We start from the raw sequence: 25,494 nt of genomic DNA, 5'->3' as shown, positions 1-25,494 counted from the left end.
CATTATAGAGCACGCCAGGAAGAAAAATAGGTCGTTCTGGCTCTTGAAACACTTCGAAATGTGGAGAAGTTTTGAACAAAAAGACAATGAGTAATATAAAAACACTTTGATGGTTTAAGGAATTGATAGCCCAGTGGATAGGGCAAGTCGTGCTTAGGTGGTATAGAGTGACAGCCAATAAAATCGCAGCATTACTGATGGTGCTGAACCACTGTCTTAGCCAGCGGATATTTCTTCTGTTATCAGGTTCGACACCCGGTTGGGGCAAAGTCTGTGAATCCTAATGTCCTGTTATTGTGTTTATATGTATTTATTACCTTCAAAAGAAAAACTCAGAAGGTATTATTTATATTTAAGATATGGACCATGTAGTATAAATAATTTACTTATGAATGAGACATGTAGATATGAATCAAAAAACATATTTATTGTAAACAACAGAAACAAAGCAGATTGTCATACAAAACATATCATATATAAGTAACAAAATAAGGTAGAAGTAAATAAAGTAAATAAAGCAGTAGTAAATAGAGAATGAAATAATGTAAAGGTATTATTTATATTTAAGATATGGACCATGTAGTATACATTTACTTTTGAATGAGACATGTAGATATTAATCAAGAAAACATCTTTACTGTAAACAACAGAAACAAAGCAGATTATGTCGTACAAAACATATCATATATAAGTAACAAAATGAGGTAGAAGTAAATAAAGTAAATAATATTTTGTTAAATAAAGTAAATATAAGTAAATAAAGCAGTAGTAAATAGAGAATGAAAAAATGTAAGTCCAGCTTGATGAGCATGTTTGCATTAAAGTTGGACCTTGATGCACATGTATTCAGCACGTCACCGGAAGTAGCCTGAGCAGCAATGGCATCAGATGTCATCCAAGCATCCGGCGCCCTGCTGGTGTTCGTACTCATGCAGTCTGTCAGGTAGTGTGCAGACACAGAGATCCCGTTCCAGCCATCAGAGTCCCCATACTCTCCAAAGGGAGCTGGCTTGGTTTCCTGCCGAAGGAACTGGGTAATTGTCTTCTGGTCGTACTTTCCTTCCTCACCATCCATGATGTTCTTACAGCTGAGGAGGTACGCCAGGTCAGCACGTTCATATTTCAGGTGCATCAACTCTGTGATCTGCTTTGCCATATCAGTGGGTGACTCGCCGCTGCGCCGGAGCTCGTCCAGTACCGACTTACAGATGGCTTTCTTGTAAGTCAGTACTGCTGGCAGCAGGTTGGTGAACCTCTTAGGGAGCTTTTCCAGCCAGGATGGGTTGTCGGCATACCACCTCTTCCGGCAGACTTTGCAGCAGAGCCTTGAAGAGAGCAAGTAGTACTGTCCGGTGGTGCCGACAATCACACGAGGCCTACCAACACCAGCAGAGGCAATTTGAGGCTGAGCACAGCCGTCAATACACAGCAGAGTGTAATTGTTCCTCAGCCTTCCCATCAAATTGTCATTTTCTGGCTTCCAGATGAAAAAGGGATGGAGCTGAAAGTACTTGGCGCAGGGAAAATCATAGACGCTGTCAATCAGCTCTGGCTGGGGAGGGCCACGCCACAATGACACCATCTTTAGAGGGTTGCGTACAGGAACGGGGCCTGGCCAGAGCCCCATGGATTGCAGCTCCATCTTCATCCAGATCCTCTGCTGCGGCGAACAGTTCCAATGACTGACATCCTGGTTGTAGGCAGGAAGCTGAGGAAGAGGAGGAGGAGGAGGAGGAGGAGGAGGACAGCTGGGGACCGTTGATGGCATGGGTAATGGCTGACCTAGGCATACAATAAATAAAAATACATGGCAAATAATTACGATTGTGTGTGATTTTTTGAAAAATGATTTTTAGCAAGTACACATCCAAATGAGAAACATTCAAACACTTGAAGGTGCCTCAAACATGTGATGTATTATTATTGTTAGTATCACTCACTTTGTGTTGGTGCAGCTGGTGGATGCAGTGTCGGTTGACTGGCCTCTGCAGAAATCTCAGGAGCCACTATAGAAAATATTAAAACATGTCATTATTATCAACAGTAAAATAAAGAAATATAGTGCAAGTAAATATTAAAAAGTAAATACAAAAAGAAAAGTAGTTTAAAAAAAATGAAGTAGTGAAATAAGAGTTTATATGCAAGCTATTGGAACGATACAGCCAATGGCGTCTGGCCAACAGCACAGCTGAATATTGTAGAACCGATTAATGAAAAGTAAACTGCTGTTAACTTGTCCCCACGCTGTGTTTTGTAACAGGGATGGGTTAGTATATCTAACCCCGGTTTATTGGAAAATAATAAGGGAGTTAATGGTAAACTTAAATGGTAGTTAGCGTTAATTTATATATACATTAATGTAAACGCACACAAACACGGAGGATTTCGCTCCAAGTAACTTGCGGTAATTTCGCCTCACCAAGTCAACAAAAACACAATAAACTCACACAGAAATCCTACCACATGAACTTTAAGCAGCTTAAGTTGAATTAACTTTACATTAACATGTAATTCATCCTAAAGTGCCTTGTGTGCATGCAGCCGTTAGACACGATACACGTAGGAAACACGGACCACTTTATAGCTTTCATTGAAACTAAAACACGTCAGACAAAGCCCAGATAACATAACATTACATGTCGCTTCTCTTTGAATTCATGTTACTATAACTTACCTTATAGTTTGGTCGTAATGTCAGGAGTTGAAAAAGTCGCTGTCCCGTCTCTCAATCACTCACTCACTGAAGGAGAGCGGGGGAAGGAGCAGACAGGTCTCACTGGCAAAAGTGCGCCACAGCGCCACTCGCGGCCAAATATATATTACATCGGCAACGATTCAACGGTGCCATAGAGAATGAATGGGAAATCGTTTATGCAGGATCATGGAAAAATCATGAAACAATCCCCGGGGCCCAAATTGCGCCACAGCGCCACTCGCGGCCAAAAATATATTACATCGGCAACGATTCAACGGTGCCATAGAGAATGAATGGGAAATCGTTTATGCAGGATCATGGAAAAATCATGAAACAATCCCCGGGGCCCGCGCGGGCAGGATGCGGCGATATCCTCCGCGCAGCTGGTTCAAAGCTCGGAATAGCAAAACTTTTAATCATTGCTTTTCAACTTTAATACTTTAATAACTGATAAAAGGCCCTCTCCGCCCAAAAAAAATTCAAGCACTCTCTAGTCTCTTCTCAATAACCCAATACACACTATTATCAATCTTTAATTGCAAATAGAACATGATATTCAGTCTTAGTGTGTGTGTGTGTATCGAATATTTTTCAAGGCAAAGATACGTTAAACCCACTGCAGCCTTGCACTTCGCCAGGAGAGGTCGCTGTAACTGAAGCTTCGAGAAATGAACCTATTTCCGACACAATTGTCCAAGTGGTTCGACGCTTCATTCAAAGCTTCATTTTGCCATCACTACCGTCTACTCAGTCTCAGCACGTGTCAAGAGCCGATCTGGATCCCTCTTTTTTTTTCTTCTTCTTCTTCTTCTTCTTCTTCTTCTTCTTCTTCTTCTTCTTCTTCTGCTGCTTTGCCTTCTTCTTCTTCTTCTTCTCTCGGTTTTTTGGCGGATTGCAAACAACTTTAAGGTGCATACCGCCACCTCCGGAGTCGGCTTGACTCGGTTTGCATTTATAAAGGATGCACACATGTGTTTAATTGTTAATGTCAGATATGTACTAAGTAAATACATTTGTTCCTGCTCAAGATTAAATTCAACTCTATTGTTATTGCACAGATTACAGGTACTGAGTCAGTAACAGATCATCATTCTTGTGCACAGATCAGTCCGATAAAGTCATGCCAAAACAGCGACATTTAAATATCAGCATTTGCCACGGAAGGCGAGTGGCAGCTACCGTAAACCTTCTCTTAACTCTTAACTTGTGGCATTTACTTGCCACAGCAAGTTGTGGCATATACTTGCCACAGCAAGTTGTGGCATATATAAGTTGTGGCATATACTTGCCACGGCAAGTTGTGGCATGGTTGTAGCATATACTTGCCACGGCAAGTTGTGGGATCTGTGGCATATACTTGCCACAGATACCACGGAGTAGCGGCCTCTGTGGCAGATGCCGGAAGTACTTGCCACTGCCCTCAGACGCCACGAATTAATGCGCTTGCTGTCTCTCAGAAAATGGCTGTGGTTAGAGCGCGTCCCGGGGGCAGTGTTGGGCAAGTTACTTCCAAAATGTAATATATTACATATTACTTATTACTCTCTTTTGAAAGTAATAAGTTACATTACAATATTACTGTCTCTGAAATGTAATGAGTTACACTACTTTAGTTACTTTTTTAGTTACTTTCACCAAAATAACCGCAAAAGAATGGCTAGTTATTTTAAATGCTAAAATGTAGTTTAGTGCAGCTCAATATACATCCAGTGAAGGGCAATGTGGTATAGCATAACAACTGTGTAGGCCCTTAAGGCTACTAACAACTTATAAACTTATTTAAAGCAGACAAAGGATCAAAGTCTGGTCAATTATAGTAGAGATACTGTAAATATTTATAAGTCTAGGCCTATATATATATTAAATACAATAGAGCTAGAGCTCACTATAATGAAATCTATAACATTATGAAATGACAAGGTGTGCAATATATTTTTCTTTTTGTTACTTTCTTTTATTTAATTCAAGTTCCAAGCACAAGAAGTTTGAATGTATTTAGTGGACAAAGAAGAAGCTTTATCAAAAATACGAAAAGGATTATGCCTCAAGGAATAGCTTACGGCTCAGCCATTTTCAGTTCAACACTATTAACATGTAAGCCAAACATTGCTTAAAATTGCTACTAAATGCAACGTAGGCCAAAAATAGGAGCCCTGCTATTTGCCAAACAACGCCTAGAACATAGGCTACCAAACAAAGTCTGGTCAAATCTAAATACAAAAAAGGCCTCGTAGGAAATACTTCACAAAACAAATGAAGCTCCACTATATTTAACACACACATTGGAATATTGAAAATAAAACAAATAAACAGGAAACCTGTTACTGCCAAAACAGAGGTAGAATACAGCCGATTAATGCTCGTAAAATACATTTAAGTATGAAAGCCTTTAAAGCCTTGACCTATAGCCTACTTATTTTTCTATGGTGGGGGGCTGGCCTATTCCATTACCGCCTTGACTGAAATGACGGTTGAAGCGCATCAGGAGAAGGCGTTGAAAGCGTCCATCACCGAGACGGTTGCGTTTTGGGGTGAGCACAAGATTTCCAAGACTGAAAAGTCTTTCTACTGGTGCACTGGATGGCGTTGGGGCATTACAGCGGAGTGCGATTTTTTAAATTCTTGGAAACTGGTGCAGACTTTCCATCGTAGGGGCAGAATTAAAATAAGACATTACCTCTGTTTCCACAGAGATGGGCGCATCAGCTGTGGTAACGGGCTGTAAGTCAAAGGCAAAAAAATCCTCCTCGCTGGAGGCAACAGCAGCAGGTTGAGGGACATCGGGCATGAGGGCTGCAGGCTCTTGTGTTGTTAGGGAACGACACTCTGACATGAGGAGTATCTTGATATAGTCTCTTCTGGCTTCTTCTTTTACCCAACGCAGCTTCAACTTAGGCAGTGAGACAGCGGCAAGCAGCGCTTCCTTGGAGTCAATTATTGCGGCAAATCGAGTTTTGATTGCTCCCACAATAACTTCAGGCAGCCCAGTGGTCATTGCTGATAGGCCAGTTTTCATTGCTAAGATTTTTCCCATGAGAACTTCTAGTGTTGGTTGAAGCGTTCCATAAAAACAAGTGTCCTCACCCTGTAAGATATCCAATGCAACTGTGAAAGGCTTCATAATGGAACAGTATTCCTTGAGAAATTGGTATTCCCTGTCGTTCATACATTTCATTTGAAATTGTGTGCAGATATTATTGATGTCAGTGAGGGGAATTTCTGTGATCCGAGAATAGGCGTCAAAGTATGAGTTCCACCTTGTTACTGTGGGAACAATCAATTTTCTACCACTGACCTCTTCCAGGAACCCTGATGCGACTGTGGAGCGGCTGGCCTTCGTCCACAACGCTGAACATTTGGCTGTAGCACTACGATACACAGCTCTAGATTCTACGTTAGATGACAGCCATTTATCAACCTCATTGTTCGCAATTAGATTAAGTGTATGGGCTGCGCATCTATGATGGGGAGGCAGTACACATAGCCCGTCCTGGGCATTATCATCTTTGGCGGCGGCAAGCACACTGTGAAGGTCTGTAAAGTCTGCCTCACCATCGCCATCCACCTCATCTTCCTCATCATCGGACTCCACTTGCCGCTGCTGATGCTCCTTGAACGCCTTCACAAAGTTACTCCCGTTGTCCGTCACACATGCAGTCACTTTATCGTTGGTAAGTCCATATTGAGAGAAAATGTCCTCCAGCTCTGTTGCTATTGCGTCGTACGTGTGTCGACCCCTAAATCTTCTACAAGCGATCGCAGCCTTCTTTCGTTTCAAGGTATCTGCATCGATCCAATGCACAGTCACCTCCAATAAACTTTTGTTGTTAGCACTCCATATGTCTGCCGTTGTTGACACATAATCCTGGGCATCGATAGTTTTCCTCAGCTCCTTTTCCATGATAGCATATTCTTTATCCAACTCTTTGGCAAATGTCTTTCTATCTGGCAACACTTGCTGAAAATTAAGAAGATAGAGATATTAAAGTCATGCTAGATAATAAACTAATGCTCCATTTATAACTTGGCTAAATAATATTTAAATACCGGTAATATTACTGTAATGATAGGTGCTTATGTATAGGCAATGCATCTTTTTACCACCAGGCAGCAGTATAACATTTAAGCTAAGCATGTACAAAGCGAGTGGAATAAGATGCGAGTACACACACACACACACACACACACACACACACACACACACACACACACACACACACACACACACACACACACACACACACACACACACACACACACACACACACACACACACACACACACACACACACACACACACACACACACACACACACACACACACACACACAAAATAACAACATTACAATTACGTCGCTGGTCGCTAACATGGTAGTACAGCCTCGGTATGGCCCAGTAATCTACTGTATTAAAAAGTCTCTATTGCAACGTTAGCTTACCTTGTCATTGGTGGTGTTGACAGGGATTTTGCTGACAAGTTTTCTAAATGCCGGTGTTACAGTATAAGTTGAGTCATGACAACTGGCGACATTCTATTATTTTCGTCATAGGAATCCGGGGCGTGTACATTGAGGACCCATTGTTGACTTACCAGGAAAGAAACATCGTTTGTCGTTTACGTTCATCTTTTGCTATATCTGCCTTCCTAAGATCACTTTGCTGCACATTCAGTACTCGTATGTGAGGTTGTGGTTGAGAGTCCGATATCGTGACGCTTACAGGGAGGTATCGAACATTACAAAGTAGGTGACTGTGTGGATGCCTGTTCAAAACATTACAAACTTCAATAAATCATTTAAATTATATATTTGTTTCCGACTTTCATTTGTTCATCGTTCTTAATGTGATGTATAGTAGCTTTGATAGCTGTCCATACCTTCACACAGCCTAAAAGTAAAACACAAGTTGTTTATTCACAGCCCGAACGCTCATCGAGATGACTGGATCAGTCATGACAACTTGTGATCAGCTCCGATTAAATTGTGATATCAATTCTGTAGCTAACCTCCAGGGAGCACGTTTATTTTATGAAATACCTGTATCCCTCTCATCACAACAAGACTCTACACTGTGCAGGAAAAACAATGACATACATGAAAATAACCTTGATGCATGGGAATTAAACACACAAACTAACAGATAAATCATCAGAAGAAGGCAGAGAGGAAGTAAATAACAACAGAAACACGGAAGGCAGACAGAATTGCTTAGACACGGGTGTCACATGAAATTTAAATGTTCTGGAAAGTTCCTTATACAGCTTTAGCCTTTTTTATCTCATGAAGTCCCAAAGTGACACACACTGAACAGTCTGGGGTCATCATGGTCCTTGACATTTGCTTTTGTCTTCCCATAACAACATGTCCAAGATGTCCATGTGTCAGGCTAAAACATGTGACAGAACTAGCTAGATTTGGAAAGGTTTTTTGTTGCTAAAGTTAATATTCAAGCCATTTAAGAATAAAAATGCTTACATGACATGTCATTTGTTAAACTTTAAGCTGTCTTCGGCTCTTTTCTGCTGGAACAAATGTAAATGTCCCCTCTGTGGGACGAATAAAGGTATTCTGATTCTGATTACATTTAACCTGTTGTGGAAACATTTCTTGATGAAATTGATATGAAACAAATGCCATAAATATTGCTGTGACACATGGTGTCACATCGGGACTTTAACCCTAAACATTCACAGTAAACCCGGAGTGACATATATGCACAATTAGAAATATGATTATGGTCTGGTCAGTTAATTTAGCTGATTCAATTATATTTAGTTAACATATGCTTTATTCTTCAATTCATAGTATGTTCAAACAAATGCAAACCAAAACATCATCCTTGTTAATTAAAGGCCCAGTGAAGTGCATGTTTTTGCACCAAAATGAAATGGCAGTTTCATTCCTTACATATCATTGTGCCTGTTCATGGCTAAAATAATTTGTAATAATTCATTATTAATGAATTAATGAATTATTAATTTTGCCGTCTGAGCCTAACGGAAGTTGCAGACGATAGTGGCTGTGACGTCACAAGATGTACCCAGTTGCGATTGTAAACATGGCGGAGACTCTGGAAAGTGATACTAGTGTGAGAGAAATGATTGATTTGGACAGCTTTTCGGACAGGATAGATGAGGAAAGTGATCAATCTGGTGCACTTTGAGGGCAACATTAAGAGATTTACGGATACAGCTCTCAACACTCATATGAAACATATATTTCAATAATCAAAAAACATTGGAATGATTTCTTAACCTATTTTATACAACTAATATTACATAGATGGAAATATTTGTTTACATAGATGACCAAACCCACTGAGATAACTTAGGCTACAGTTTACCTCCCTGAGCTGACGTTATCTCTCTCAGTCCCACAGGAGAGCACTCTCCCTCTCCTTATTGTTGAAACAGCTAATCTCCGTTAGCTCCGAGCTAGCACCAGATGCTAACAACAACCCTGTAACTCTCTCAGTCTCTCTTTCTCTCTCTCTCGAATCGACCAGTGGCCTTTATTTATCATGATCAATCAAAGAATCTCCGAAACAATGACACCAGCCAGGCTCACCTTCATCTTTTGGGAACAGAAACATCGCCACTTCGGCAGACTTGACATTACTACAGCCAGCGGCAATGCATCGTTTCCCCTGTGTTTTTCATCCCTCTTTCTTCACTGTCGCCTCCATTGTCAGGTTTTCTCGATTGGCAATCACTTCCAGTCGACTCCGACACACTTTCCAGGAAAATACTAGCTCAAAAACGTTGAGAAATTCGACTTTGAAAAAGAGAAAAAACGAACGGTGGTGAATGTAAACAGTGCAGCGGCGTCCATCTCGTGACGTCACGCAGTAGATCGCAAGCCACGCCCACGAAGGCGAAGGTCGACTGCAGATTTCCCCGGAAAATTCAAAACTCGTCAAATTTGTTGCTATTCCAACATTTTTGGATATGGGTTCCAATGGACAATTTTGGTCATTACTATACGTATTAGCATAACAGATCATGCACAGGTGCACACTTCACTGGGCCTTTAAGTTATAAATAAGAGTTACTTTACCATTAAAGCCCAGATATTTGACACTAGGGAGGTTACTTGTCAGAAATGTGTCTATTTAGTCTAAATGACGTTCCCCTTAATTTCCCCAAAAGTAGAAATGGGTCGGGGTTCTTATGGGTTAAACGTATAGGCTTAAAGGCATAATAGAACTACCGTATTATATGTATTCAACTTGTGCCCCGCTGGACTTACTTTTCTGTGGTTTACCGTTACTGTGACATATCAGTATAGCCACGGAAGATAGTTTGTGTGTTTAATTCCCATGCATCAAGGTTATTTTCATGTATGTAATTGTTTTTCCTGCACAGTGTAGAGTCTTGTTGTGATGAGAGGGATACAGGTATTTCATAAAATAAACGTGCTCCCTGGAGGTTAGCTACAGAATTGATATCACAATTTAATCGGAGCTGATCACAAGTTGTCATGACTGATCCAGTCATCTCGATGAGCGTTCGGGCTGTGAATAAACAACTTGTGTTTTACTTTTAGGCTGTCTGAAGGTATGGACAGCTATCAAAGCTACTATACATCACATTAAGAACGATGAACAAATGAAAGTCGGAAACAAATATATAATTTAAATGATTACTGAAGTTTGCAATGTTTTTGAACAGGCATCCACACAGTCACCTACTTTGTAATGTTCGATACCTCCCTGTAAGCGTCACGATATCGGACTCTCACCCACAACCTCACATACGAGTACTGAATGTGCAGCAAAGTGATCTTAGGAAGGCAGATATAGCAAAAGATGAACGTAAACGACAAACGATGTTTCTTTCCTGGTAAGTCAACAATGGGTCCTCAATGTACACGCCCCGGATTCCTATGACGAAAATAATAGAATGTCGCCAGTTGTCATGACTCAACTTATACTGTAACACCGGTCCAGGTGTTTCTTTAAGTTGCAAGTGCTATTTCTTGATGTAGACAATTCCTTTGCTGCCGACGAACATAGATTGCACTTGACTATTATGTTTTTATCTTTTTCTCTAATGAACTGATAATAATGTGAGAACACCCATCGCTCAAAAGTTCCTCCCGCCATCTTAACCCAATAGTAAACAATGCATCAGGTTTATTAATCTACCCGCACATTTTTTCTCTGGTGTCGGAATGTCTCGCGATATTTGTAAATTCTTAAAAAACAAAACACCATTTAATTTCGGGTTCAAATGTGTTGTGTAACTGCGTTACTGAGAATTGTAACGGGTAATATATTACCCACATTTCATTAGTAATGCGTTACATTACTTCGTTACAGCAAAAAGTAATATATTACTGTAACTCCGTTACTTTTGTAACAAGTCACACCCAACACTGCCCGGGGGCGTTCCTTCTCTACGTCAGGAACCGCCGCGGGCACGCAGCGCGCTCCCTCGTGTGTTTTTGTAATAGACAACCGACTCTAAACTGCTGGTTTGTGTCTTGTGTGCCACAAAGAAGCACAATGCTCCGCACCGTGATTTCTCGAGCCCTTCCTAGACTGAGTCGGCCCGCGGTGTGTCACTTCACTGCGGCCGCCATCCCTGCACCCAACACCCAGCCTGAGGTCCACTACAACAAGGTAACAACGATAGCCTATACTGCCAGTACTTTGACTCAGCTGGACTTTGGTCAGCTGCAAAACCAACAAGTGCTTGTTAATGCAGAACTGTAGCAGTGGGGAGTTATTGGTCACTGCAGTTTTTGTGCTCATTTGTGATTTTATGTCGGGAAACGTGCAACGAGCTGAGGTCCAGGATCCAGACTCACTAACTCTGAAACTTCCTGCTATGATCAATGGGCTGCCGAACTACTGACAGGTTCAAATGTAGGCCAACTGCACAACCCCACTGGGAGATAAGTTTCACATGGGGAGGTTATATAAGGATTAACAGTAAGACCTCGTGCTATGAAAACGTGTGTACTGTCCACTCCTGTTTGCAGACTTTGCTCTTCTGACTCCTGCCTGTATAATTCTGGCCATGCAAGTTGACTTCTCTATGTAATCTAAATTATTTTCTTCCCTATCACACAAATTCATTATTTCATACGGGTTAGGGTTGATCTGCTGGCCACAGAGCAGCCCCTGGACCAGCTGGAGGGTCAGATCCAAAATCCCTGCAGATTTGCAAATATACAAAGAGATATCTGTCTGCTGAGACTGTTAGTTGTTGCATTGTTTCCAGCAGGTGTGTGGATAAAAAAAACCCTGTTACTGGAAAAAGACAAGGGTTGGGTGTCATTGCCAAGTATTTCCTTTGTCCTGTATGAGATATGGAGACATTCTTTTTTGTTTTGACAATGCCTTTTTGTCATATTCCCCCACCCCTGAAATAAGGTCATAATGAGGTCATGTGAGCCATGTGCATATTTTGTCAGATTGGGTGTAATTGACCGTTTGTCGGTATGTAGTGGCAGTTTCTGGCATTATTATTTGGTTACACCCAGAGCCAGTCTAATCTCTATCATAATCCAAACAAAAAAGATTCCTCATACCTCAGCCCATATAAAATGTTTGAGGAGTGGCATACATGGCAGATTGGTGGTTCCAAGAAAATTGCATTTACTTTATTGCTCCACCTGTAGAGAATGTGACATGAAACAGACTAAAGTGTTTGAAACCAGATCTGTAATTTTTTTATTTCAGTTTTACAATGACTTTGGTTAGAGCTCTGCCTATTAAAATCATCAATTTGAATGTTTCAGCTGTTCATCAACAACCAGTGGCACGATGCAGTGAGTGGGAAGACCTTCCCCACCATCAACCCAGCGACTGGGGAAGTGATCTGTCAGGTAGCAGAGGCTGATGCGGTAAGAGACATACAGACTGTGTGAAAACATTAATTTCTGTCCCAGTAAAGGGGGAGCTTTGACTGGAACGGGAAAATAACATTTAAAGGTCCCATGTCATGCTTTTCCGGTTATTACCCGTCCCCTTGTGTGTTATGAAGGTTTTTCTGCATGTAAACGGTCTGCAGAGTCACAAACCCTCAAAGTACACCCTGTAGCGAGTAATACTCTAACACAGAAAATACCTGTCCATGCTGCCCCAGAACGCCTCGTTTGAGATTTTTATTTTTCCATTGTTTTCTTCCTATAGTGCAGTCAGTACAGTGACGTATTGGGTATAGTGACTTAACGTCTCCGCATATTGGTCCATTGGTCACACACACACACACACACACACACACACTCAATATTTTCTCAGCTGCAGCTCTGCGGATTTCTCAGCCTGAACTCAGCCTGAGACGGCGAGACGCGGCAGGGCTCGGCCTGGGCTCGGCCTGGGCTCGGCCTGGGCTCGTTCTGAGCACACACACAACTTCAAAGTGTGTGTGCTCAGACTGAGTTCAGGTGAGTTTTGCGGTGTATCGCTGTCTCGCAGACCCCATGTAGCAACCAGGAAACAAGCCCAGTAATCCAGCTCACACTGTCCGCAGCAGCGAGCCCCGCAACGTGCCGCCAACACGGCACCCAGACCCCACGCAGCATTCTCATCTGTTTGTCATTACTGGTGTCCTTTCCTGATTGCTAACAAATGCCATTGTAACACATCATCACTGATGTTCCGCTGTAACGGTGGTGGACTCATCAGAGCACAATGGGCTCATAGGGAGGGGGGGGAGCAGGAGCTCCAACAAGCCGTTTAGGACAGAGAGTGAATACACATACTATACAGAGATGCTGTATGAGAAACCAATGTGATTCTGGAACATTGAACAATGTAAATCTATTCTAGTAGACCAAAACAATGGAATTATGATCAGTAGAAATGGCCATGTCATGGGCCCTTTTAAAGGGTAATTGTACAGTTAAAAACTGTTCCTCGATGGCGTCTTTCAAGCAGGTCGCCAATCACTGTCACTTTAGAGGAGGCGCCGTGGGAATTGTAGTCTTTTATAGTGTGTTGAATACAGATGTCAAAATTAGGTGGCCTTTCTTATCAAAACAAAATACTGGCTCTAACATACCGGCCCCTATTGTTATGGGCATAATAATAACAATAAACAAAAATCCAAAAAGAGCCAAACAAAGTCAGTCTTCATATTCTATTTGAGATAGACAGGGGGTCTTAATTGTCTATCTTCAGTTATTTCCTTATTCTAAGGGAGGCACCAGTAGGCATATTTTGCTTATTGGTCTTTCCAGCGTGTTGGTTGGTGTCTTAAGAAGAACACTCAGAAAAATAGGATTCATCCTATATTTTATAAATTCCTTGCGGCGAGGAGCTTCTGGGTCTGGTGGAATAGCACCCATTGACTAGAGTGGCCGCGATCGCTAAAAACACTGCTGCCGCAGCGCAGCACAGGCGCTTCCGGTGGGATCAGGGGGTAGAGTTTCATTCATGATGTATCTCAGAACAGACGTACTATCAGTCCAGAAGACAGATTTGCATAATGGAATTTGCAGTTCGGTTCTGATCAGTTCCAGTACTGCTGCTGTGAGCTCCAATCTTGGGACAGTGACCCGACACGTGACTTTCCTGACATGAAGGATATGTGAACGTCTTCAATTGTCATCTTAAGGTAGGTGACAACACTGTATACAATCTTGCTTGCATCACTGAAATGGTGCAATTGTGAAGATTGTATTTGTCTATAATTCTTTGGTTTGAAACATCGATCAATCTTGAAGCTTTCTATCTGTTTTAATCCCATGAGCCATCTTTGCCACTGTTTCTTGAGAGCCTCCGTGATTTCTTCGTCCCACCCACAATTTTCCACTCTCAGGTTTGAGCTGCTCCTTTTGCTATCACAGCCTCCAAGAATTTTTTATATTCATCATGGAAAACTGTGTTCCTTTTGAAGGACTCCTCCTTCGCATCGAAAGGAGCCAGTTGAGGTGGTTCGGGCACCTAGTAAGGATGCCACCTGGGCGCCTCCCTAGGGAGGTGTTCCAGGCACGTCTAACTGGGAAGAGACTGAGGGGTAGACCTAGGACCAGGTGGAGGGATAATATCTCTTCGCTGGCCTGGGAGCGCCTTGGGATCCCCCAGTCAGAGCTGGTTGATGTGGCCAGGGAAAAGAAAGTTTGGGGCTCTGCTGGAACTGCTACCTCCGCGACCCGACCACGGATAAGCGGGAGAAGATGGATGGATGGATAGATGATTCTGCTCTCTGCTCTGCAAGTTTGCGATTGTTTGGCATCATGATATTCTTCTGTTTAAATGGAAGTTTAAGCTGATAATGTCCATCTTTGATTTCAGCTGAATCTGACATGATCTTTAAGAATTGTTTGTCCTCAACTGACATCTCTTTCTTCTAATCACAACCTTTCTCTGGAAAGTCATGATTGTATTGCTGCACCAGCAGCTCACTTAAGTCTGTCACTGTCATATCCGATTAACAACAGCGCATGAAGTATTCTCGGATTCAGTGGTTTCCTGGTTCAGTCCATTCACAACCCAACCTAGGACTGTCTTAACAGCAAAGGGTTCTCCATTTTGACTGTTTATTATTTTCCACGGCTCCATTAGCTGTGGTGCATTTGCTCCTATAAGCAACCCGATTTCACAATCCAGTTCGGGCAACTTAATTTCTCTTAGATATTTCCATTGATTTATGGTCTCTTGAGTGGGAATGTGCTCTTTTCCAGCAGGAATTTCCTCTTGTGTGTATACATTAGACAGCTGATAAAAATGATTGCCTTCAATGCAACTCACTTCAAGATCTTTGACAAAGGAAGTGTCAATCATTTTCTCCTGACCCATTGTTTTTAAGAGGATTTTCGTTCTCTTGGCCTTGGCATACAAATCTTGTTGAAGGGTGTTACATTCCCTATTGGGCTAGGGCAGGGGTCAGGAACCTTTTTGACTGGGAGAGCCATAAAAGCCAAATATTTCTAAATATATTTCATTGAGAGCCATATAGTATTTTTAACGTATAATAAATTAAATATGTCTTACTGCATGGTTGCATGGTTTTGCTGATGGCCTTGTAGTCTGGTTCATACGTGGTGAGGTTGAGCTTCATGCAGGCGTTGAGGCTTCCATCAGTTAAACGTGAGCGTAGGTTGGTCTTAATGTTCCTCATATGCGAGAATGACTGCTCACATGCATATGTAGAGCCAAACATGGTCAATACGGCAATACTCACATGCTGCATTGTGTGGTATGTCACAGGAAGCTCGTTCCAAGTTTTAAGAATCAGCTGGTCTTCAGGTTGAAGATTTTTCATTTCTGTCCACTTGTGTTCCCTCGCCAGCTCTGCTCGATGTCGCGCAAGACTTTCCAACTCTCCATTAAGTGACTTGAACTTACTCATCCACATGTCTGATGCCTTCAGGTCAGCAACTTCCAGCTCAAAGTCTCCGATAGAGACCCCGGGGATGCATGTCAGGTCGATTTTGTCCACTGCACACTCATGTGGATGAGTGATGAACTTGAAAAGACCAGTGCGCGCACAAAATTCTCCAAAACGTGCTTTGAATGACTGCAGGAGATTGGACGTAAAGCCAGCTAGCTGCTGGAGATCCAGATGTTGAGTGGAGTTACTTGCTAAGCATGCATGCATCTCTAAATTGTTGCAGTCTTTCAAAGTGCAGAAGACGACCTGTTTCAATGTCCCTGAGAAAGACTTCCAGCTTGCTTTCAAATGCAAACACTGCTTGTTGAAGGGATGAGATTGTATTTCCAATACCTTGCATTTTCACATTGAGCTGGTTCAGATGGCAAGTTATGTCCACGAGATAGTGAAACTGCAGGAGCCAGTCAGTGTTGTCTAGCTCGGGATGCTTGACGCCTTTCAATTCAAGAAAAGTCCGGATTTCACTCAGGCAAGCTGCAAAACAGCCGAGCACCTTCCCCCTTAACAACCAACGCACGTTGCTGTGTAAAAGCAGACCGGGATAATGATTCCCAACTTCTTCTAACAGAGCTTTAAACTGGCGATCATTTAAAGCTCGGGCAACAATAAAGTTGACGACTCGAATGACCAGCGACATCACCTCACCAAGCTCCTGGCCACACGTCTGAGCGCAAAGCACCTCCTGGTGCAGGATGCAATGAAAACTTAGGATGGCTCTCTTTTCATGTTCACGGAGAAGCGCTGCAAATCCTTTGTTCTTACCCAACATACAGGGTGCACCATCAGTACAGACAGTAATAAGTTTATCCATCGGTAGTTTTTTTTCTTTAGCAAACTCCATAAAAGACGTGAATAAATCCTCTCCTCTTGTTGTCCCTTTCATTGGCAAAACAGCCAAGCTTTCCTCACGCAGTGTGTCACCTGCAGCATACAGGTTATATAATTATATACATACAATTATACATACAATTATACTGCACTGGGATAGATGGCTAACGTCTGTTGACTCATCTAACGCGCGAGAAAAGTATGTCCCGGCGTTTATGTCCTTAATTTGTGTTTCCTCGACTTCATTTGCCATCATTATGCTACGATCGTGCACAGTTCTTGCTGACAGGGGCATGTCTTTTATTCGTTTGATTATCTTGTCTTTATTTGGGAAGTCATCAAACAGTTAATTGGCCACATCAAGCATGAATGTTTTGGCATACTCGCCATCTGTGAATGGCTTTCCATTCCTTACTATTACAAAGCACCCGCAAAGCTAGCGGAATTCCCGTCACCTTGCTTGGTCCACACACGTAGTTGCTGCTAACTCGTCTGCACTCTCCGCTGTAGCTCCTCGCATGCCCTTTTCCTGCTGTCCCCCGCTGGATATTTCGATGCGAATGAAGCATGGTGCGTATCGAAGTGCCGCTTTATATTTGACCGTTTCATCGATGCAATTTTATCATTGCATATTAGACATACCGCAGATCCTGCTCTCTCCACAAATGCAAATTCCTCTGTCCACGCAGCCTGGAATGCACGGTAATCATCGTCTTTTTTTCTTTTCACCATCTTTTCTGTTAAAAGATGGTGTTAATTTCCGTTAATAAACTAGTTGGCAATCTGATAAAATTGATTTCTTCACCTTGGTTCCCGACCCGACCCACGGGTGACCCGTGACCCGTATCTTCAAAACTAATTTCTGTTTACTTTAAAATGACACAGTATTATTAAGAAATATCACAAGTATTTTAAAATCAGTTCCAAACTGATTTTTTATTTTTTTTTCAACTCAAAATTGTCTGGGAGCCATATGCCGTCACCGGAAGAGCCATATGTGGCTCGTGAGCCATAGGTTCCCGACCGCTGGGCTAGGGGAACCAAAGGGAAACGACATGACCAGAGTAGAATTGGTAACAATTATAAGTGGCTTTATTACAGTAGGTGGCAACAAAGACAGGCAAACAGCCTAGAATGAACCAAAACGGATGATCTAACCATCAACAAAAGGGGACTCCAAAAGAGAGTTACAAAGAAACAAAACCTCACGTTACACGTGGTACAAATGGAAATGAGGAAGGCTGCACACACACAGCTGCAGCTGGTCAACAGGTGCTAATCACCTGGGTCTAAGCTAACACCTTACACAAATACTAGCAGCTGATCAACAGGTGCTAGTCACCTGGGTCTAAGCTAACAATTATAAGCACAGTTACACAAATACGAAGCACAACACACTACCTAGCAGTCTGCTACGCAGTCTACTAGTTACAAGGGAGCTAATAGCATGAACACCACGAGTAAGGTATCACAAGGCTAGAGGCTTCTGTCTCCCAACACAGAGCCTCCAGAATAATCTCAGTTCCCAGCCTAAAAAGTCCGTTCCCAAAAGTTGCGGCAGAAACTGCGGTAGTAGCCTGCCATGCCGAGAAAACGTCGGAGGTCACTCCTGGTGCCGGGCACCGCACATTCAGCCACCGCAGCAACCTTAGCTTCCACTGGTCGGACTTGGCCTTGCCCAACCTGCTTCCCTAAGTAGGTGACGGTAGCTTTCCCAAACTCACATTTGGCCAGATTCAAGGTAAGAGATGCTTGTGCGAGATGGGTGAATACCTGACCCAATATCTGCATGTGCATCTCCCAGGTGGGAGTGTACACAATGAGATAATCTAAATACGCATTACAGTTACTTATTCCTGATAATACAGTATTCACCAGTCTCTGAAACGTGGCAGGAGCGTTACACATACCGAAAGCCATGACTGTGTACTGCAGAAAACAGCCAAGCGTAGCGAAGGCGGAGATTTTTGAAGCACGGTCTGTTAAAGGTACCTGCCAGTAACCTTTAAGCAAATCCAATTTACTGACGTATTTGGCGGAACCTAAATTGTCGATGCAGTCCTCCATTCTCGGCAATGGATAGCCATCGGACACCGTAACAGCGTTCACTTTACGGTAGTCCGTGATAAAGCGCGGAGAACCGTCAGTTTAGCCTCTACTAGGCACAGGGAGCACCATGGGCTAGAGCTCTGTGTAGCTAAGCCATTAGATACCAGATATTCAGCCTCCTGTTTCATAAGGGCGCGCTTGGTCGGATTTGCACGGTACGGGTGCTGCTTAATCGGCCTCGCGCCTTTTACATCGATGTCATGCGTTATCACATTGGTTTGTGTCGGGACATCATGAAAAAGGCACGGGAATTGAGCCACTAACTGGGTTAAGTCATGCTGCTGCTCCGCCTGCAGATGACTTAACGTAGTGGGCAGCGTCTTTATCATCTCCGAGTTACATAACCGGGCACCCGGCTGGTGATGGGAACGCATCACCAAACCGTCATCAGATGGGCCGGAACTATCTGTAACAATTAATGCGGAAGCAGCTACTCTTTGATTAACCAAACCCCCGGCGGTGCGCGAATGATAACGCTTTAACATGTTAACATGGCAAACGCGCGTTTTACGTCGTCTCTCCGGAGTGCAAATAACCTAATCGGTGTCACTAAGACAGTCACGGATTTCGTACGGCCAGGGATAGGCAATAATGCGAGAACCTTGTCACCTATCTCAAAGTGCCTAGGAACAGCGGCACGGTCATAATTACGCTTCATGACAGCCTGTGAAGCTGAGAGCAACTCTCTAGCGAGTGAATTTGCCTGGTGCAGGCGCTCACGAAACTGACTAACGTAATCCAATACGTTCTTATCTGGAGGAGTATCAGCCGAGAGAAACTCATCATGTAAGATTTTAAGGGGACCGCGGGGCGTATGGCCGAAAACGAGCTCCGGGGGGCTGAATCCTAATGATTCCTGACAGCTTCACGAGCTGCGAACAAAACAAAGTTTTTTTTTTTTCCGTTTCCATACAGTACTTCCGCAGCATGCTTTTTAGGGTCTGATGCCACCGTTCTAACGCACCCTGCGACTCTGGGTGATACGCAATGGAAATAACATGTTTCACCTGTAGTGTTTGAAGGACCTGTTTGAACAACTTGGATTTAAAATTTGTTCCTTGGTTACTCTGAATTACACGCGGTATTCCAAATTTGGAAAATAACTTTGTCAACGCCTTAACTACAGCGGTGGAAGTAATACTACGCAGCGGAATAGCTTCAGGGAAACGACTAGACGTACACATAATGTTGAGCAAATACTGTTGACCCGTTTTTGTACGCGGTAAAGGGCCAACACAATCTATCAACACCCTGTCAAAGGGCTCACCTATAGCCGGTATGGGATGTAACGGAGCTTGCGGAATTGTTTGATTAGGCTTACCGACAACCTGGCACACATGACAGCAGCGGCAAAAGCTAGAGACATCCTTCTTTAAACCTGGCCAAAAGAAATGTTTGAGAACGATCTGATAAGTTTTAGTCACGCCCAAGTGTCCTGACTCTCATGCGCTACAGATAGTACATGTTGAAGGTATGGCGCCGGCACAACTACCTGATGCACTACACTCCAGTCAGCTTCAGCAGTAGCAGTGAGGGACCATTGGCGCACTAATATCTCCTTATCCAGCACATAAGCTACCTTCTCACCCCTTGCTTTGTTATTACTCACCACCTGCTCGAAACACTTCGCAAGCGTCGGATCAGCCCTCTGCGCAGCGAGTAAACGCTCTCGGGTTACCGGGAGTGTCGAACCGTCAACAACTGGGCTGGCAGGTTGCGCTGGCTCAGCGGCCACGGCAGGGAATGCGGAAACCACAACTTCTGTTTTTTTCTTCGGCATCTTGTCATCGGTAAACAGTGTCCCAAACATAGTATAATTTAACGACACATCTGAGTCACTCTTACGCGCCTGCGCACGGGTGACCGCACAAATGGGGAAAATGTGGGCATTTGTAGGCAGTACAGCCTAAGGAGAATCCAATATTTCAAGCGCAGGAGTTACCTTACCTCCTGCAATGTCATTTCCCATTAGGAAAACTATACCACGTATGGGTAATGCTGGGCACACAGCAACAGGGAAAAATCCAGTAATTAACTTAGATTGTACATGTACATTGTGTACAGGCCGGGGCACATAACCCATTTCAATGCCACATAATATTGATCCATACCCACACGCTGATTGGTCGGAGAATGGCAGGGCAGATGCAACAATCTGACTGGGAACCTCCAGTGTCTCGTAGGATGCGGATGGGTCTCTGATCATCCGACTCACCTGTTAACGATATCAATCCCTCAAACACAAAAGGCTTAAAGCAGGGATCTATTTCTTCATCATGGTCGGATTAAGGAATATTGGGTGACTGCGCCTTAATTAAACCAATGCCTTTCGGCCGGGTCATGCTTGGTGGCTGCTCCTTACGTTTAAGAATCATGCAGTTAGCAATAACATGTCCAGACTGATCACAATAGTATCACTCTCTCTCCTCTTTATTTACAGTGAAAGCTTTCGCTGGCTGACCAACAGGTGCACCGGGCATACGGCGAGGTCTCTCGGCAACAACCGGAGAGAACACCGATTTATTCATCAGCACGTATTCGTCAGCCAGTACAGCAGCTGCGGAGAGAGACTGTACTTTCTGCTCGGTTATATATCCCACAATGCGGTCAGGCAACCCCCATTTAAATTCTTCCATGAGAATTAATTCTTTCAAAGCAGAGTAGTCGGCGGCGTTACACGAGTCAATCCACTTTGTAAATAACATCCCTTTCTCCCTGGCAAACTCAACATGTGTTTGATTAGATCCCTTCCTGTGGTTCCTAAATTTCTGCCGATAAGCTTCGGGAACTAACTCGTACACCCTAAGTATGGCACGCTTCACCAGGTCGTAACTTAAGCTGTCCTCTAACGAAAGAGCAGAAACTGCCTATTGAGCTCTCCCGTGAAGCTTACACTGTACTAACAGCGCCCAGGCTTCAGCCGGCCACTGTAGTGCCGCCGCAATGCGTTCAAACGCACCAAAATATGCATCCACTTCAGTCTCGCGGAAAACCGGTACTAATGCTAAATTTTTCCCTACATTGAAGGCAGGTGGATGAGAAGGAAGTGGAAAGCTTTCTCTAGGATTGCCAACAACACCAGATGCGCGCAGTTCGGAGTCTAGCTCCATCTGCCGTATCCGGACTTCTTTATCTGCTTCGATTTTTCTTATTTCTAACTGAAAGTGCCTGTCTTGCTCCCTGTCTTTAGCTTCCAACTGAAGTTGCCTGTCTTTAGCTTCCAACTGAAGTCGGGCGACTTCCTAGACGAGCCCCCACGTGTTACGTTCCGTATTGGGCTAGGGGAACCAAAGGGAAACGACACGACCAGAGTGGAATTGGTAACAATTATAAGTGGCTTTATTACAGTAGGTGGCAACAAAGACAGGCAAACAGCCTAGAATGAACCAAAACGGATGATCTAACCATCAACAAAAGGGGACTCCAAAAGAGAGTTACAAAGAAACAAAACCTCACGTTACACGTGGTACAAATGGAAATGAGGAAGGCTGCACACACACAGCTGCAGCTGGTCAACAGGTGCTAATCACTTGGGTCTAAGCTAACACGTTACACAAATACTAGCAGCTGATCAACAGGTGCTAGTCACCTGGGTCTAAGCTAACAATTATAAGCACAGTTACACAAATACGAAGCACAACACACTACCTAGCACTCTGCTACGCAGTTTACTAGTTACAAGGGAGCTAATAGCATGAACACCACGAGTAAGGTATCACAAGGCTAGAGGCTTCTGTCTCCCAACACAGAGCCTCCAGAATGATCTCTGTTCCCAGCCACACACACACACACACACACACACACACACACACACACACACACACACACACACACACACACACACACACACACACACACACACACACACACACACACACACACACACACACACACACACACACACACACACACACACACACACACACACACACACACACACACACACACACACACACACACACACACACACACACACACACACACACACACACACACACACACACAGGATTAACAGCCCCAGGAAGGCAACGGCTGTAACAAAGGGCTTGAGTACAAAAAACGTGCAGTGCTTCCCTGGTCCATAAATGCGTAAGTCTGCACAGTCTAGTTCGAGTTTGACAACTTTATTTGAACTGGGATAATTGGTAGGGTTTGTTGTTGTGTGGTTTCTGCCATTCAAAGAGACTAATGCACTGCTTACAGAAGCTGCGTGAGTGTATTTATCAGTTGTGTTTTTGTTCAATCCTTTTCTTGTACATGTGCAATATTGTTGGATGTTTCATTGAACAAACTTCACATTTCATTCTTTTTTGACAGTCTTTGCTTAGATGTCCTTTCATTAGACAGCCAAAGCATATTCCTTTTTAAGCAGTCAATCTTTTCATTGTGAGATTTTTGTTCATGTTACATGTTTCAGAGATGTGCTCTCCTGCACCAAATACACAGCGCTTCTGAACATTAATGCCTTTATGGTCTGATTTGATGTTTTGGAAAGGTTTTTGCTCTTCATTGACTCCTGGGCTTGTCAAAGTAACAAAACGACTTCCCTTATAACCATGAGCAGGCTTATTGCTGGGTGATTTGTACACTTTAATATCCCTTTTTGGCAGGACATCCTGTATGTCTCCAAACATGGGGTCTGATGCAATGCGTGCATGCTTTTCAATGAAGTCGACCAATACTGGAAACTTTGCTATTGTGTTCATAGTATGCATATGCAATTGTTCTCCACTTTTCCCTAAGTTGAAATGGGAGTTTCATGATCACATTTCTCATGTTTGATGTGCTATTCATTTAATCCAAAAATTCAACATCTTCCATTGTGTTGCAACATCCACAAAGAAAGATAGCATAACGGTACATCCACACAGCAGCTTTGAAAAAATCTTGAAAATCTTGGAGCTTGGCGGGTCTGAGAGCCTCGAGATTTTTGCAAGCGACGCGACCAACAACCAATCACATGAATATCCCGCCCCCGACATACAAAGCAAAAAACCCCGGTTCTTCTCCACTCAGAATATGTGCAGAAAGGAGTATGACATTGTGTGCATTATGCATATAGTCTATGATGTGGCAGAGGTAAAGTGTCAGCGGGAAGAGCTATGATGAACATGTATGAGATTAATGTCTATGGTGCTATTTTATGCTACATTCCATGCTGGCTAAAGATACTGTCTATGCTTGCTAGCAATGTTTAAACAAAGTAAACTGGATATAAAATCCCCAAACAGGCGAAAACCTACCAGTTTCACCCACTGTCTCTGCCACCTCCCTCCATGCCTGGTTCCTCCGGTTTGTATCCCGGTAAATAGTTCTGGTCGTAAAGAACCGGGTGATTTGCTACCGTAATTTCTCGTTTGGAATATGAGGAAATGAACTGCGGTCTGGCTCTCCCAGCTTGCAAGCGGTTTGATTGGCTAGCGCTTGTACTGTCAGATTTGCATAAACGGGATTTGATTGGCTGACGCTTCCAGCTCAGCTTCAAAAGTTGAACATTGCTCAACTTTTGAATCCTGAAAATCCTGGAAATCTTCGCTTTGCTTCCCCACAATGCAGTTCGGCGAAAAGCGAGGCAAAGTGACGTCATCCCCATTCAAAGTCAATGGGCAGAGAAGCGTTGGAAGCGTTGGAGGATTTTTTTAAAGCTGCTGTGTGGACGTACCGTAAGAATGCAGTGCTTTTTTATCTTCACTCTTGATGGCATTCCAGTTCAACATTTTGTCCAAACAAGCTGCTGCGATTAAGAGTTGATGTCCATAGTTCTCTTGGAGCAGTCTTTTGGCTTCCAAAAAGCCCTTTTTTGAATCCATGTATTGGCAACTTTTTACCAAGTCTTTAACTTGGCCTTCTGTATACTGCTCTAGAGAGAACAGCCTGTCTTTGTAATTGTCAGTTTTATCTTCTATTGTATGTTCGAACATTCTGATGAATGGAAGGTACTGTAATGGCTCTCCTTTTAGAGATGGGCATTTCTCTGGATGGGAGTAATGTTAAGCGTTGCTCCTTCTTTCGCATTTCAGTGATTTCATTTTGTCGCTGCATTACTTGAAAAAAGTGATTGCTTTCTGTCCGAGAGCTTTTTCTGACTTGGATGGAGTGATGCTGCTGTGCTGATGCTGCTGTCCTTGTTGTGAGCCTTGGTTGTAATACTTGGACTTGACCTCTAGGGGCTGCATGACTTGATTTTATTGAATTGGAGTCTATGAAACTCTTTTTATTATCTTTCTTCACAGGTTTTCCTTGGTTCTCTTCATCCTGGAAATCATAATTTTCATCTGGCTGACCAGTGTCATATTGCTCCCCCCCACACGAGGGTCAGGGTCCGAGTCATCATCCTCAGAAGCTTCCAATGTTTTAATTTTGGCTGTTGCAGCGTCAATATCAGTTTGAAGCTCAAGCGTTTCCATTTCAGCTCTGATATTGGCTTTCATTGCTTCCAGGTCAGCTTCTTGTTTTTCAAATGAGTGTTTCTGTGGTAAGGCAGCAGCGTGTGCTATGAGCGCCTTTCTTCTTACTG

General features: G+C 43.2%; 2 protein-coding genes across 5 annotated transcripts in view; one reads left to right on the top strand and one right to left on the bottom strand.

Moving 5' to 3' along the window:
* Nucleotides 1-612: 612 nt before the first annotated feature.
* LOC307012994 (uncharacterized protein) lies at nt 613-24,889 on the bottom strand. Of its 4 annotated transcripts, XM_079640214.1 has the most exons (5): nt 20,587-24,889; nt 3,313-6,653; nt 2,675-2,740; nt 1,941-2,006; nt 613-1,782 (listed from the first exon to the last, which is right to left on the bottom strand). In XM_079640214.1, the coding sequence occupies exons 1-2, from the start codon at nt 20,785-20,787 to the stop codon at nt 5,310-5,312; spliced, it is 1,545 nt and encodes a 514-aa protein (XP_079496340.1). In that variant the 5' UTR covers nt 20,788-24,889; the 3' UTR covers nt 613-1,782; nt 1,941-2,006; nt 2,675-2,740; nt 3,313-5,309. The 4 variants fall into 4 exon arrangements, with proteins under 4 accessions (XP_079496340.1, XP_079496339.1, XP_079496341.1 ...); XM_079640213.1 differs by having other exon boundaries at nt 2,675-6,653; XM_079640215.1 differs by having other exon boundaries at nt 613-1,708; nt 2,675-6,653.
* Nucleotides 11,094-25,494, top strand: part of LOC307012992 (aldehyde dehydrogenase, mitochondrial-like) — a 33,673-nt gene continuing 19,272 nt past the window's right edge. The window contains exons 1-2 of the mRNA XM_079640211.1: nt 11,094-11,317; nt 12,442-12,546. Coding sequence (XP_079496337.1) covers nt 11,201-11,317; nt 12,442-12,546 — 222 coding nt within the window. The 5' untranslated portion in view covers nt 11,094-11,200. The remainder of the gene's footprint in view (nt 11,318-12,441; nt 12,547-25,494) is intronic.

This window comes from Notothenia rossii (genome assembly GCF_949606895.1).
Source record: "Notothenia rossii genome assembly, chromosome: 7".
Taxonomy (NCBI): domain Eukaryota; kingdom Metazoa; phylum Chordata; class Actinopteri; order Perciformes; family Nototheniidae; genus Notothenia; species Notothenia rossii.
This window is presented reverse-complemented; position numbering and strand designations above follow the sequence as displayed.

Excerpts from the sequence above, each read along its gene's own strand:
- LOC307012994 (XM_079640213.1), bottom strand. The coding sequence starts at position 20,787 with ATGTTTGGGACACTGTTTACCGATGACAAGATGCCGAAGAAAAAAACA. Across the intron at positions 6,654-20,586 it reads CGAAGTGTTTCGAGCAGGTG|CAAGTGTTGCCAGATAGAAA; the intron begins GTGAGTAATAAC and ends CTTAATTTTCAG.